The 16,500-nt window shown below is 44.3% G+C and overlaps 1 protein-coding gene across 3 annotated transcripts in view; it reads right to left on the bottom strand.

Moving 5' to 3' along the window:
- Positions 1–1,032: 1,032 nt before the first annotated feature.
- The window catches only part of LOC137413313 (tumor protein 63-like), a 109,937-nt gene continuing 94,469 nt past the window's right edge, over positions 1,033–16,500 (bottom strand). For all 3 annotated transcript variants that reach the window (XM_078771451.1, XM_078771452.1, XM_078771450.1), the window contains exons 8-12: positions 8,612–8,712; positions 6,519–6,637; positions 6,189–6,318; positions 3,714–3,807; positions 1,033–3,537 (exon numbers count right to left, since the gene is read on the bottom strand). In XM_078771451.1, coding sequence (XP_078627577.1) covers positions 3,400–3,537; positions 3,714–3,807; positions 6,189–6,318; positions 6,519–6,637; positions 8,612–8,712 — 582 coding nt within the window. In that variant the 3' untranslated portion in view covers positions 1,033–3,399. The remainder of the gene's footprint in view (positions 3,538–3,713; positions 3,808–6,188; positions 6,319–6,518; positions 6,638–8,611; positions 8,713–16,500) is intronic.

The raw sequence follows: 16,500 nt of genomic DNA, 5'->3' as shown, positions 1-16,500 counted from the left end.
CAGATGGGATCGGTCCGCCGCTTCTATTGGGTGCAGGGGTTACCCGGGCTCCGCCCTTGACGAGGAGCTGACAGCGAGCCCCTACTTGGTAACCCCGTCGAGCACATGCTCGATGGCGGCTCATTGGAAAGGCATGGTGCCCTCCCAACACCCCCCACCAACCAAGCCAGAGTGAGGACGCACACTCCCTGCACCGCCGCCGCTGTTGTTGTTGTTGCTGTTGCTGTTGTACCATGAGGAAGAGCTGCGGGGAGGTATTGGGAGGTCCTAAACTTCCTAACGGTGCCATACAATCACATTCTGGTGCAACGAAGAGTCAGAATTAATGGAAACGAGTCCTTAACTGACATAGACTAAGAATAACTAGCAAGATGTCCTATAGTTGTCTACGTGAGATGCGGTGGACCTGGATGCGACATTTAATGGGGGAAATAGGGGGAGGTCGGGTCTACAGAGTGTTGTTTACAGAAAATGGGACTAGGGAATGGGGGATTGGGGATAGTTGGGAAGTATGGAGGAAATAGGGGAATATTTACAAGCGGATATGGATGGATGCCAATCTCATATCCGCAACTATATATATATATATATATATATATATATATATATATATATATATATATATATACCAAGGACATGAATTATATTCAGCTGGTGTCTGTCCTAGTCTGTCTTTAGTGTCTTACAAGATTTTTGTTTTCAAAATTGGCCCAGTTTTCGATTCTATGTAGTTCAGACATACGTAGCATTGTTGAATTTTAGTATGATGTATTCCATGGTGTCCCAGATAAGACTGAAAGGATAAAACATTATTATTATTTTTTAACAGATGTCAAGGCTCATGGAGAATTGCCACAAGGATGGGTGAGACACATATCCCCTCATGCCCCATTTCCGAAGCGACGGGAGGCCTCACGGTGGAACATCTGAAGACACCAATGGCGCTCGGTCACCGTTAAGCACAGCAATCTTTACAAAAACCTGCAATGCTGCTTTACATGAGTTTTACCACTAAATGCATTCATGCCAAAACACTTTTTGAATGCTTTTAATGAAATAGATTCATGGCACAAACCTTTTGAATGCACTCTCTAAGTGCACATATATTTAGTCACAATTTAAGAGGCTCGGTAAATCAAATATTTACTCAATCCTAAATAAATGCACTTCCTTTTCCACTCTTTATGACTGACGTGCTTTTAGTGCAAATGACAAACCTACAAATTAATTACATTTGATTAACTACCCCCGGCGCAAAGTTTGAGGATAAAAAAGCAATTTATTAATTCAGACAGAGAGACAGAGACAGATTTCCATATGGCAGTACTGTGGACCACTATTTAAAAGGGGCAATGTGCAATGGTCCAATGGTCACATCAATTTGTGCAGGTGTATATCAATACACTGGGGAGAGATCACTCCAAAAAATTAACAACCCTCAAGGCAGGCAGTGTTGAAGCCAACATTTTAAAGCTTCAGTCTGGTAAAAATATTTGGAGAGAAAAACACAAAGCTTAACACTTACAATGTGTGTGAGAGAGATAGAGATATATAGGGATAAAAAGATACCGACTAGCATCATGGATCACACCCAGAACATGTTCCCATTTTACTGAAGACCTCTATGAGGGTTACACATTGTAGAAAAAAGAGAAAAATGGCAAGAGACACATAAATACACACATGAAGAGACAGACACACAAGCAAACAGACAGACTGTGGACTGTGTGCAGGTCATGCCCCATCCATGTGTGGCTAATGCACTAAGTTCGAGTTTAGGAGTAAATATAGTTTGTGCGTAGGTGAGAGTGCCGTGTGGGCAGCAGGTGCTCTAATTGAGAGACAAACATTAGGGCGAAGGAGGAAATAAATGAAAAGGAAGCATCCGAAAATTAATTGAAAGTTAAACAGCAGAAAGATATGGGAGGGGGTGGGCCATGGAATAAGTGGTGTTGGGAAACGATTGGCTGCCGGGTCGAGACGCTGTGGTTTAAAAGGCCGAAAACTGCGGGCAAGTTGAGAGAAAGACAGAGATTAATATCAAGAGAAGCGAAGACACCGAGTGCTCAGGTCAGTCTTTTCCTGCCTTTGTCCGAGTCCCAAGGACTGCGCCTTTGTGGATTATGTAAGTGCCGATACCGAGACATCCTGGTGACGGCTGGCTCGTGTTATGCCATTTTAAGAAAGGGATTGTGGTGCTTAAAGTCTCCAACTTGTCGAGAAAAGGTTGTTAAAACACCTTATAATGTACCTAATGCCACCTCTATGTCATGTGGTCAATATTTGATGTTTACATGATACAATTTGCAATGGAAAATCAATTGAAGAATGGAGTAATTTTCACTCCGTGATGGCGTAGAATTCTCTACTTGTTTTACATCAGTGCTGCTTCCCCTGGCAGACATCATGGCAGCTCACCTGGTATTCTTGCTGATAGCCATGACAATGACCTCTGACCGAATGACCTCAATGGCGGCACCTTTTGACCCTTGGTTAGAAAGAGACATGTGGCTTCAAAAGGAGGTGTGACTTATTCTGTTTCTAACCTCTCAACGTACCTTTCGTTCTCTGCCATCAACATCTAGTCATCACCTGAAAATGTTATTGAACCTCAATGTTGCTTTACTACTGCATCAAGTTTACATTCTCTGTCGCCTCTCCCTTACCTCACAAATTAACTTATCTTACTTACTCTCTTCCTCCCAAAGCACTTACCTCACCCTGTTTTTTGTTTTAAATAATTCACATTCTCTACAGCACTAATCTGTCGCATTATGCCCGCACCTTTTCCAGTTCAACCCCAAAGAAGTAACAGGTTGGGGACCGGAGGCCCAAGCTCTCGCCCAGATTCCTGCCTGGCTGGGCTTTGGCCCAGGGACAAGGGCAAAGGAGGAAGAGCAAGTAAGACTGGATGTAGAACGGGCTGTTGAGCGACCTAGACAAGACGGTCAAGTGCATGAGCCTCCTGGTCGTGAGCGGAAGGCTGGATGTAAAAACTTCTTTTGGAAAACCTTTACTTCCTGTTAGATTTTTGTTTTTAGTAGTAATAGGTCACCTGAGCTTCTCCAATTCCCTTCATGCTTATCTCTGCTTATGTTCCATTAAAGATTGTCCCGATGCACAGTGTAAGCTTGTGGCTTGTGGCCTCTGTTGATTGAGAACATCCTAAGAGTATGAAGTTGAGTAAAAAAAAACCCCACTACATGTACACAAACCCAGCACGTGGGGTTACATAATTATAAAGTGTTCAAACAATTAAACTTGAGAAATGAGAGCTTTTGTAAAACAAGAACAAAAGTGATATAATAATACCAATTATATGAGAGAAAGAGCCAGGATGGCAAAGGATGAGAGTAAAAACAGGCAGACAAAGGCGGGCAGAACTACGGACGGGCAGAGCTAACATACGCCAGCAAACTCTTCCTTGATGAGCCGTGCTTGCGGAGTTATGTCAGAAGCTTGACCTTGTTTCATGTTGACGATAGCCTTCCAAATGATCCCCCGATATGGTTCGGGGACCTTCAGTGAGTTGAGGTCCTGAAGGTGAAAATGATGGTGGAATGGCGATTTTTAGAGGTGTGGGGAAGAACAAAGGACAGTTAGTCAGAAGCTTGTTGATCTATGTCATCATGCAAAGGATCCAATGAATATGGATTTCTGGTTATAAACTTTGCCAGTAAATAAGGTACCACCATCCCCCACCCCTTTCCCACCTCCAGGGAAAGGTTCACAAGCTGACAAGCCAGGCTGAGGCCCTGAGAGATGAACAGTTCAAGGCAGCTAGAGCAGCCAAGACGGCAGAGAAAACTAGAAAAAGGGAAAAGGTGAAGGGAATGAGAAATCGAGAGACATAAATATGGTGCGATGTGTTTAGCACAGTGTGTGATGATAAATGTGGTCAATAGTACTTTTTGGAGTAAATAAAGTGTTCTCAAAGACCAAAAAAATGGCTTTTTGTATCTCCATCCATCTTCAATATCCATCTTATGCTTCACATCCTCACAAATACAGGAAGAGTTCTTAAGTACCTTTTCTCCTTGAAAACAGCCCTTGGAACAAAGCGATGAAAATGAAGTTTCACAATCTGGTTCATGAATAATGATCCTTTCGTGAAAAAGGAGGTGGAGATTTTGAGTTCTGGGAGAACGTCCTCCCACCTTCTAAAACCCACCTATTAGAGATAACCAATGGAAAAAAATAATAATATATATATATATATACATACACACACACACACACACACACACACACACACACCAGCAGGAGGAGTACCCGGCGTTGCCCGGTGATGTTCTAATCATGTTGGCATTTTGAATAAATAAATTCGTTTTTTTTCTATTTTTTTTTTGTAGGTGCCGAAACACTCTCCAACCTACACCGAATAAGGGAAATTTATATTCATTATCATATCACACACACACACACACACACAGACACACACACACACATGCATGCATCAGGGAAAATGTATTACCTTTAACACAGCTACAAAGGCTCAGGCATTATTAAGCGAGTTTTTAAAAATCCAAAAAAAATGAACGTTTTTCTAAATATTATTGATTAATTTTTTTCTTTTTTGCCCAAAACATTCTCCGACACTCACTGATGAACCTCTGAAAGTTTGACGAAGATCTGTTCAGCCATCTCTGTGAGTGAAAAATGGCAACACAGACACACAAATGGCTCTTATAGTATAGATACAGATCTATAGTTATGTCCATGGGTGGGGATGGTATTTAATCGCATAGTCTTTTGGACTTTTTGGACCAATATTGGATGAATGTGAATAAGGGTTCATTGTCCATTGTTGCGTTGCCCGGGTGACAACGCTGTCTTCTTTGAGGCTGGAGAAGAAGGGTGCGGGCTGCTTGGCGTGGAGGACCGTGATTGGCTGCAAGGCCCATGCACACACAGAGCATTGATTGGCAGCATAGTGCTGCCATCACGCATGCCGTGGGCACTCATTGGCTGGTGGGATGTGGGCTTTTCTGCGATTCGGCTTAGGAAAGAAAGTTGGAATCCACTATGTGGGGGTTGAGGGGGGGGGGTAAGGGGGAGAGGTGAGGGGGGAGTGAGGATAAAAAATACTCTACTCATCATGTCCTGATGTCATGTCATGTGCCCAGCGTCACTCATTGATCCACCAGCTGCCAGCCTCGTAAGGTCCTGGCTATCCAACAAATCCCACTGAATGGTTGTTGTGGCACCTGGAGAGACAGTTTATTTAGAATAAGTGCTGCCAGATTATAACCCACGCTCTATCGGTGATGTTTCGTCTGGTGTATGGAATAAACTATTGTATTTCTAAAGAGAGTGTTGGCATGTCTCGTTCCCACAATCTTTGTCAATCAGGTTTGGAATCCGTGGAAGATAAAGTTAGAGTTAATTATAATCTTCTAACCAATGTCGTTTGGAGCTTTTTCAGAGTACAAAGCATTTGCAGTGTTTCAACTCCAAAGAAGAATGCTTGAAGAAGTGGAACGTTTCAAATACTTAGGAACAATCTGAGGATGGGAGCTGCAAGAGGCATCAGGAATTGCCCAAGAAAAATATCGAGTTTTTGGAAAGATGAAAGATTTAATGACAAATATGGAAAGGAAGAATAAAATTAAGTTGAAAAATTTTTTTGGCAGATATTAATATATGGGGTAAAGGTTGTTGTTGTTTTGTATGCAGCCTGCAGCTGCTGGTTGCATCATCAAGCCAACACCTGGCTTATGGGGTGAAGGTGTGGAACCTCAACATCACGACAAAGGAAAAGTATTGACGCAGCGGACACTTGGTTTTGAAGAAGAAATGTCAAAAATTCCTTGGCAAGAGAGGGAAATTAATGAATAAATAGTGACATTGATGGAGGAGAGTAAAAATTGTCACTTATGATTGAAATGGGGAAAGTGGCATATCACGTATCGCAGACGTATCGTTAGAAGAGGAAATTGGAAGCTTGCAGAACAGATAACAGAGTGCGAGGTGGAGGGAAGGGGACCAAAGTTAAGACAAAAGACTCAGGTGTAATAAGAGCGAGGATGTGATGGACCATGAAAATAATGATGTTCCAGACACCAAGATGTTCCAGTAATAACCAGACACCAAGAAACACGACGTAGCGTTGTTGAGCATCTGACCAAGCAATTATGTGTGTGGGTGTTAATAATGTACTTCCCCTTTTCCCCAAGAACATTATTTACCTGGATAGTGAGTTTTCAGCAGTGTAGGGAGGAGGTGGAGGAGTTTGCAGGGATGGAGAAAATTGGAGTGCAGAGGGGCTGCTTGGAGCTAGAGGAGATGGAGTTGGAGGCACTTGTGTCACCATGGATCCTAAATGAAGAGAAATAATGGACCAGTTAGTGGGACGTTCATAAAACACGTGGTTGCACTTTATGGAAAACATCGGGTGAAGAACAGCACCTCGGGATTATTGGGTGGTGTGTAGTTGGGAGAAATTGGACCTGATGCGTTTTCAATAAAATGTCTGGAAACATTTATTGAAGAACAATTTGTTGTCATGGTTACCTTACCCATTGTCCCGTTCCCTCGACGCGCCGAATCAATCAGCTGGCTCATAGACGGGAGTTTGGGAAATCCTGATAGCTTGTTTATACCACCTCTGCAGCCATATCCGAGGCCAGAAGAACTTCTGGAAAGGTGAGAATGGAGGAATTGAGAGTAACCACAAGGGAAGACAGGGCCTTACATAATCCAACTAGGCTTAGGGAGTTGTCAACAGTCCCTCATGGATATCAAAATGGGTTTGGAGATGTTCTTCTCGCACTTAACATTTTTAATGGACGAATTGTAGGATGAAGCGATTATACAGTCGTGGCCAAAAAATTTGGCACCCTTGCACTTTTTTCAAATAATACACCATTTCTTCCAGAAAATTGTTGAAATTTAAACATCTTTTGGTATCCACACATGTATTTCTTTGGTTTGCAGTGGAACAAAACAAGAAAAGCTGAAAAAAATACGAAATCTTAGCTTATTCCACACATAAATCCTAAAATGGCACGGAAAATAATTTATTGTTGGCACCTTTTCGAAGTTGTCAGAAATAATTAGATTTCAAGCAGGTGATTCTTCTTTACTTTGGAATTGAACTCACCTGTGGTGATTCACAGGTGCCTGCAATATAGAAATCACTCATTTAACCAGTTTGAATAGAAAAAAGGAGTCATTCTGCTGTTTTGTGTCACTGTGTGTACCACCATGAGCATGGAGAAAAGAAAGAAAACCAGAGAATTGTCTGAGGAGGTCAGACACAAGATTGTAGCCAAGCATCGACAATCTCAAGGCTACAAGTCCATCTCCAGAGACCTTGATGTTCCTGTGTCCACCGTACGCAATGTTATCAGGAACTTTAAGGCCCATGTCATTGCAGCCATCCTCCCTGGACAGGGCAGCAAGAGAAAACCTGATCGAAGATTGCAGCAAAGGATTGTTAGAATGGTGGAGAAAGAACCTCGATCAACTGCCAAACAGATTCAAACTGACCTTCAGACACAAGGTAAGATAGTTTCAACTTGCATTATCTGTCACCAACTCAATGAAAGGGGGTTCTAGGGTAGGAGACCCAGGAGGACTCTACTGCTGAGAAAGCCCGACTGGAGTTTTCCAAAACACACCTGAAAAAGCCAAAATCCTTTTGGGAGAATATCCTGTGGACAAATGAGACCAAATTAGAGCTTTTTGGTAAAGCACATCATCTCTATGTTTACAGAAAACAAAATGAAGCCTTCAAAGAAAAGAACACCTTCCCTACAGTTAAACATGGATGAGGTTCAGTGATGTTTTGGGGTTGCTGTGCTGCCTCTGGCACTGGGTACCTTGAATGTGTGCATGGCATCATGAAATCAGGAGACCACCAAGGCATTTTGGAGCGCACTGTTCAACCTAGTGTCAGAAAGCTAGGTCTCCGTCGAAGGTCATGGGTCTTGCAACAGAACAATGACCCCAAACACACTTCAAAAAGCACCCAGGAATGGTTCAAGACAAAACGCTGGACTGTTCTGAAATGGCCAGCAATGAGTCCAGATCTAAATCCCATTGAACACCTGTGGGGAGACCTGAAAACAGCAGTCAGGAGAAGGTACCCTTCAAATCTGGGAGAAATGGAGCAGTTTGCATAAGAAGAGTGGGACAAACTGCCAGTTGAGAGGTGTCGGAAGCTCATTCATGGCTACAGGAAGCGCTCGACTGCAGTTATTTTGTCCAAAGGCCGTGATACCAAATATTAAGTCTTGGGTGTCAATAATTTTGTCAATGCCATTTCTTTTTATTTTCTGATTTAAAAGGATGTATTAAGTTCTGAATCAGAAACAAAGATTCTGTAATATTAACAGTGAAATAAAGAATTGTGGAGGCTTTTTTTGTTTGTTTTAGACAAAATTGTGAGTTATTTGAAAAAAGTGCAAGGGTGCCAATATCTCTGGCCACGACTGTATGAATCAGTCAATCATACTGTCTACTTCATTTAAACACATGCAATGGTCTATTTACATGTCGTGTGGCTTCCAAAACCTAGTCCAAGTAGCATCATGTGATAAACAGATGCGGTGCAGATAATGTTGTGGAAGCCACACAATGGCCTATTGTGCTGATTGTTGGGGCTTACCCATGATGATAAGCTTCTGTAAGGTGTGAGGGAAGCAGAGCCGCAAGCTCCAGACTCTCCTTCACCCTCATGAGGAGTTCAAAGTTCTCCCTCCCACGGATCTGGGAGTTGGGGAAGGAACAAAGAGACAATGGATGGAGGAAACCGCTATTGTTGGTGATGACAGAACAGCTTTCACGATAAAGAGATAACTAGTCAATTAATTTGTCAGATAATCCTAACAAAAATGACTGCTCGTCATTGTCCAACATAAAACTGCTTGGCCCCACTGTCCCCATTGGCCTCTTATTCCCATGCAGTTAGAATTGTCAAAGCACGTGTGTGTCCGTGTGCGTTTGACTCCATATGGGGAAATTACACACCATTCCATGTCGTTTTCTCTTTGTGCACCTGTTTTCAACGACCAATCTTCTCTGGCTGCAGTTCGTTGGCGGCATGCCCAATCAATGACGGACCTCCAATGGGAACTATGATGCATGGATGATGGCCGATGGGTTGAAAAAGCTCATGGAATTCAGGCTCTTGTTGATCGTGGTGACTCTCGAGACATCTTTCGGTCACTGAAGGGTGTGTATGGTCCACACCGATCGATTCACAACCCAGTTATATCCTTCTGATGGCAATGTTCTCCTGTCAGATAAGCCAGATATTCGGCCATGATGGAAATAACACTATTCGTTGCTGCTCAACCGACACTCTACGGTACGTGATGCTGTCCTCGAGTCAATCGTGGAGATATATTCCGCATTGCTCGATATATTTCAACTTTATCGGGAATATTGGGAGCTTCCACAATACCTTAAGGATGCTTTGACTGCTACCATTTATATAAAAAGAGTAACCATCTGGACTGCCGCAACGACCGCGGTGTTTAACGACTCCCAGGTGCTGGTCCGATCCTTGACAATGTCATGCTCAAGCGCCTCCAGACTGTGGTTGAAGACATCTTACCTGAATCACAGTGTAGATTCCGTGCAAGTCGTAGTACCATCAATTTAAACAGGCTTGTGTTCCAGGTCACATGCTGACCGCTGTGCTGGATGTTGCCAATCGGTATGTTACAGAAGTCGTCTACCTGACAGCATGCACCGATGGCAAGCTTTTCAACACACAACACCTTAAAGTGAAGACAAAGGTTCGTCAGAATATGTGCACGAGACTTGCTCTCTGCTGATGATGTTGGCCTAGTTTCGCCTACCTGACAACATGTACCGATGGCAAGCTTTTCAACACACAACACCTTAAAGTGAAGACAAAGGTTCGTCAGAATATGTGCACGAGACTTGCTCTCTGCTGATGATGTTGGCCTAGTTTCGCCTACCTGACAACATGTACCGATGGCAAGCTTCTCAACACATAACACCTTAAAGTGAAGACAAAGGTTCGTCAGAATATGTGCATGAGACTTGCTCTCTGCTAATGATGTTGGCCTAGTTTCGCCTACCTGACAACATGTGCCAATGGCAAGCTTTTCAATACACAACACCGTGAAGTGAAGACAAAGGTTCGTCAGATATGTGCACGAGACTTGCTCTGCTGATGATGTTGGCCTAGTTTCGCCTACCTGACAACATGTACCTATGGTGAGCCTTTCAACACACAACACCTTGAAGTGAAGTCAACGGTTTGTCAGAATATGTGCACGAGACTTGCTCTGCTGATGATGTTGGCCTAGTTTCGCCTACCTGACAACATGTGCCGATGGCAAGCTTTTCAACACACAACACCTTGAAGTGAAGGCAAAGGTTCGTCAGATATGTGCACAAGACTTGCTCTGCTGATGATGTTGGTCTAGTTTCGCATTCCATACATGACCTACAGAATCTTCTCGACAGGTTTGTCACCATGTGGCATTCAGTCTCTCTATCAACGTCATCAGTATCCGAAAGACCAAAGGCCTTTACACCAACTGGCTCCTGGAATGCCGCACATTGAGCTGATCCTCCTGCTGGACGGTGACCTACTTTGTGTATCTCGGCACCACTGCCTCTAACAACTACAGCCTAGAGAAGCCTCTAACTTCGGCCTGTGCTGCTTTTGATCATTTGTGTGACAAACTGTGGAGTAGACACTAAACCCTCTCCAAAGTGTGAAGTAAACAGAGCTGTTGTCCTTTCCTGTTGTATGGCCCTGAGACATACCATCTGCATAAGGCACATCCGCCGTTTGTCACAAGTCTATCTCTGACATCTGCAGAATATCCTCAGGATCAACTGGTCTGATCGTGTGACAAACAACAATGTTCTGAAGCGGGGTGGAATGCCAAGCATTGAAGCTATGCTTCTGAAGTAGCAGTTCACCTGGACCAGTTACGTGGTCAGAACGGGGACGACCGGCTGCCAAATGGTGTTATATAGTTGGCATTCCCAGGGGCAATGCAATGTCAGGTGACCACGGTTACACGACCTGGACTGTATAACGAGACATGTAAGGACTGTTGTGATTGGTACTACGTACTGCGTAGTGATGGCTAGGGGCGTGGCTTCGGTGGTTGATGGCGGCCTATCATGATGGCCGTGTGCTCTGTGAGAGCTTGGTATTGTCTTTAATAAACCACTCGATTGAAGGAGATTCCTGAACTTACTACATGGTGGCAGCGCGGGATCGTGAAGATCAACAAGCAGTTTGGCGTTTCGTCTTGTTTTTCTTTGCGGATTACCACGGCGGCACGTTCCGTGTTTTTTCAACATGGCGAAGTTCCCGACAATGGACTGGTCCAGCTCGGAGCTGGTGGAGACCTTCAAGTTATTCAAGCAACGAATGAACTTGGTTCTGTCGGACGAGGGCATCGATACTAAAGTCAGACAGGCCATCAAGATTCAGATTGCTGTGGGAGACGAAGGACTGAGGCGGATCAATGCATCGACTCTGAGTGAGGATGATAAAAAGGATCCGGATAAATTATATAAATTATTCGAGGATCAGTTGGACATTCATGTAAACTTTCGGATTCACCGGCTGGAAATGATGAGATTTCGGCAGCAAGAAGGAGAGTCCATTGATGATTTCGTCAACCGATGCCGACGGAAGGGAAGGTTGTGCAATTTCTCCGAAGCAGAACTCTCGGAACGGATTATTGAGTTAATTGTTGCGAGCACCCCACATGATGATTTTCAAAAGCATCTGCTCGACCAGGAGGTCGGGTACGACATGGACCTGGTTTTAAGTGAGGGACACAAGTACGAAGCAATGGTAATCGGAAAGCAGGCCATCCAGAAGATGGAAGGGCCTTCATCGTCTGTGAATGCCATGACACATCGACAAAAGTGCAAAAAGGGTGGACTATCACATCCACCACGGAACTCCCCAGCATACAATGATTATTGTAAGTATTGTGGTGAACTGGGACACTGGGCCCGTTGTTGTGAAAATCCCAAACGAAGCACGAGATATGCTGATGGATACGAGTGGAGCCGCCATCCTGCAATGGGTGGAAGAGGCCGTCGAGTCAGCAGAAGCAAGTTGAGAGGTATGCTTCGGGGAAGTAACAATAATGGGACCTCTGTGAATGAAATGTCGGGGTATTTTACTGAAGGCGATGAAGACAGTTATGAAAGTGACACTGACGCATATGAACACAGCAAGCCGTTTCACGTGATCAGGGTATCCGCACTGTGTATGAAGGAGACGAGGGATGAAGTGTACACATTGTTGAACATTGTATGCCCTGACATGAAAGGTGTACACAAACTGCAGTTGAAAGTGGATACAGGTGCGTCAGGGAATACTTTGCCAACGCGTATTGTGAAGGACATGTATGGAAACAAATGGATGTCAAAACTGACTCCACTTGGTGGGACCAAGCTCACTGCTTAAAATGGCAGTGAGATCAAGTGTCACGGAATCCTCAAGCTCTTGTGTCGATATAAAGATTCAGATTGGTTCAGGTACAACCACTATGTGGTTGAAGTACCTGGACCTGCAGTACTTGGACTACCAGCGTGTGAACGGCTCAACATCGTCACCATAAACAGCATTGCTGGGCAACGGAGGACATTGCTGAAGGCTGCACCTCCAGCATCAAGCATTGCGAAACCAATGCGCCACGAGGAACAGGCCTACAAGGTGAATTCCGTGGATGATTTGAAAACGCTGTTCCCGGACAGGTTTGACTGCATTGGGAATTTTAAAGGAAAAGTGAGGCTTCATCTAAAGCCTGATGCAAAGGCATCGATTGACGCATCAAGGAAGTGTAGTGTTCACATCAAAGGGAAGTTGAAGGAGGAACTAATGAAAATGGTAAAACAGGGTATCATCAGGAAAGTGGACTATCATACGGATTGGTGCTCTTCCATCTGTAATAGTGTAAAGAAAGATGGGAGCTTAAGAGTATGTCTCAATCCGAAACGCCTGAACTCTTGGCTGAAGAGGGGTCCACATAAAATACCGACATTAGACGAGCTGAACCCAGAATTTGCTGACGCCACGATATTCTCAAAATTAGATGCTCGGGCTGGCTATTGGGCTGTGCATCTGGATGAGGAAAGCCAGGATTTGACCACATTCCGCACACCTTTTGGGCGCTGGTGCTTCAAGAGATTGCCTTTTGGGTTATGTGTCAGCCAGGATCTGTTCCAGCAAGCCATGGACCGCATACTCGAGCAAGCACCAGGCTGTATTCGTATCTCCGATGATGTGGCAGTATCAGGACGAACTGAAGAGGAGCATGATCGTAATCTTCTGAACCTGATGAAAGTAGCACGAAGAGAGGGTCTGGTTTTCAACTCTTTGAAATGTATCATCAAGACCGACTGTATCAACTTCTTCGGCTCGATCTACAGCAAACAAGGAATCTCACCTGATCCTGGGAAGATCTGCGACATCCGGAAGATGCCGTCACCACAGGATAAGGAAGACTTGAGCCAATTCATTGGACTGATGAACTATGTGTCACCACATATTCCCCAATTTGCGGATAAGGTGGCACTCCTCCGAGATTTACTGAAGAATGGAGTGCCATTCATGTGGCAGGAAGACCATCAGTTTGCATTTGAGCAAATGAAACAGAGCGTTGATGCAGACGCCTGTCTAACATACTATCATCATGACAAGGAGACAGTTTTGGAAGTAGATGCGTCACAGAAGGGACTGGGTGCATGCCTTTTGCAGGATGACAGGCCTGTTGCTTTTGCGTCACGAACTCTGACACCCACCCAGTCTGCATATTCAAACATTGAACGAGAAACCCTGGCCCTTGTTGCTGACATACAGAAGTTCCATACTTACGTGTTTGGGAAACGCTTCAAGGTATACACAGGCCACAAACCATTGGTCATGATCATCAACAAACCGCTCACAAGCGCCCCTCCGCGGCTTCAGCACCTTCTTGTGAAAATCCAAGGCTACGATTTTGATCTGGAGTATAAGGCCGGCCGTGAGATGATGCTATCAGACACGCTGTCGAGGCTACCGAACCCAGAGAACAATCAGGAACTGCAGTTGGACACACGTGTACAGTCACATGAAAAAGTAAGTACACACCATGTAAAGTTTCGACTTTTTCAACATATTTCAACATACAGCTATTTGATCTTCATTTCAACAATATTGAGAGATAAAGGTGACATAATATAACAAATATCATGAAACATTTACATTTTGTAGTTCATTGTATAATTTAAATAAACATAAATGCAAATTTCGCATGTGGAAAAAGTAAGTACACCCCAGCATTTATCACTACTTCAAAAACCTAAAATTAGAATCAGGTGCACCAGCTCAGGTGCAAATGATTAGAACATCGTTAGAGAGGATCTTGGAGGAACCTGTCTTATTTAAACATCAGACGTTTAGTTTGGTTTGCTCTTTGTTGTTGAAGTGTGCGGCGTCACCATACTTAGATCAAAAGAGCTCTCTGAGGCCTTCAGAAAGAAGGTTATAGATGCCTACGAGTCTGGGAAGGGATTTAAAAAGATCTCCAAACAATTTGAAATCAATCATTCGACTGTCAGGAAGATCATCGACAAGTGGAGAAGATTCTAAACAACTGTCAACTTGTTCAGGCCAGGCCGCCCCAGCAAGTTCAGCCCGAGAGCAGACCGCAAGATGCTGAAAGAAGTCTCTAAGAACCCCAGAATGTCATCACGGGACCTACAGGTAGCTCTTGCCACTGTTGATGTCAAAGTGCATGAGTCTACCATTAGAAAGAGGCTGCACAAATTTGATCTACATGGGAGGTGTGCCAAGAGGAAACCTTTGCTGTCCAGAAAGAACATCAGGGCAAGACTAAAGTTTGCCAATGAACACCGAGGCAAAGACCAGCACTTCTGCAACAATGTGCTCTGGACAGATGAGTCAAAGGTAGAGCTATTTGGCCACAGTACCAGAAGACATGTTTGGCAAAAACAAAAACAGCATTTGACCACAAGAACGTGATACCAACTGTAAAGCATGGTGGTGGAAATATTATGGTTTGGGCAGCTTTGCTGCATCAGGGGCTGGGCAGCGCACCATCATAGAATCCACTATGAATTCTTCATTGTACCAGAGGGTGCTTGAGGATAATGTGAGGCCATCTGTCGGAAAGTTGAAGCTCAACCGAAGGTGGACCTTGCAACATGACAATGACCCTAAACATACCAGTAAATCCACCAAGGAATGGCTGAAAAGAAAGAAATGGAGGGTTCTGGAATGGCCAAGTCAAAGTCCGGATCTAAATGCCATCGAGATGTTGTGGGGGGATTTGAAACGAGCTGTGCATGCAAGAAACCCCTCAAACATCGCACTGCTGAAAGAATTCTGCATGGAGGAGTGGGCAAAAATTTCTCCCAGTCGATGTCAGAGACTGGTAGACAGTTATAAGAAATGCCTACTTGAGGTTGTTTCTGCCAAAGGGGGCAATACCACCTATTAGAGCCAAGGGTGTACTTACTTTTTCCACATGCGAAATTTGCATTTATGTTTATTTAAATTAGACAATGGACAACAAAATGTAAATGTTTTATGATATTTGTTATATTATATTTTAGGAGTCGTGCAGCCCCCGAATCCGTTCGGGGGTAGTCGAGGTCACCAGTTTAGGAGTCGTGGACGGCGAGAGAACGAGGCCATTTGGTTGAGTTCAAAGCATGTTTATTCGTACAGAACCCAGCACACTCTGTGAAGCCCGTTTATCGGGCAGCAATATATATATGCAATAAAACACGGCGAGAGTGGGCGTGCCCGGGCGGTCTGGGCGAGCCCGGGAAAGGCAAGTCTGGACATGCCCGGGAAAGGCGAGACTGAGCGTCTCCGGGCGGTCTGGGCGAGCCAGGCACAGCGATCGCTCAGTGGTTGCGTCCTCGGCAGGTGTAAGGCGATTGTGTATGTTCAGCGGCAACCGCTACAATATCACCTTTATCTATCAATATTGTTGAAATGAAGATCAAATAGCTATATGTTGAAATATGTTGAAAAAGTCGAAACTTCACATGGGGTGTACTTACTTTTTCACGTGACTGTAGATGGTATTGAGCTTGATGATGTGGATGATCATCATCGCTTTGACCTCATTGATTTCAGCTCAAGGAAACAGGACCAACTCAGAGAGTGTGGAAAGGCTGATATAACCTTTCGAGCATTGCAGCAGGTTGTTCATGGAGGGTGGCCTGCTAGGATTACAGAGCTGCCTGTGGACCTACGTCCGTACTGGCCATACCGTGATGAAATTGGTATTTGTGACGGTACTCTCTTCAAAGGTCGACAGGTACTAATTCCAGAGCAGCTACGTAAGGATATCCTCGACCAGCTCCATGAGACGCACATGGGGATCGAAAAGACAAAGCGTCTAGCACGCGAATGTGTTTACTGGCCAAGTATATATCTGGACATTGAGAGAGCTGTCAGAACATGTAAGGCATGTCAAGAGAACCAACCAGAACAAAGGCGTGAGGCTATGATAGCTCATGAGA

Source organism: Myxine glutinosa, chromosome 2, assembly GCF_964187855.1.
Source record: "Myxine glutinosa chromosome 2, kmMyxGlut1.1, whole genome shotgun sequence".
NCBI lineage: Eukaryota > Metazoa > Chordata > Myxini > Myxiniformes > Myxinidae > Myxine > Myxine glutinosa.
This window is presented reverse-complemented; position numbering and strand designations above follow the sequence as displayed.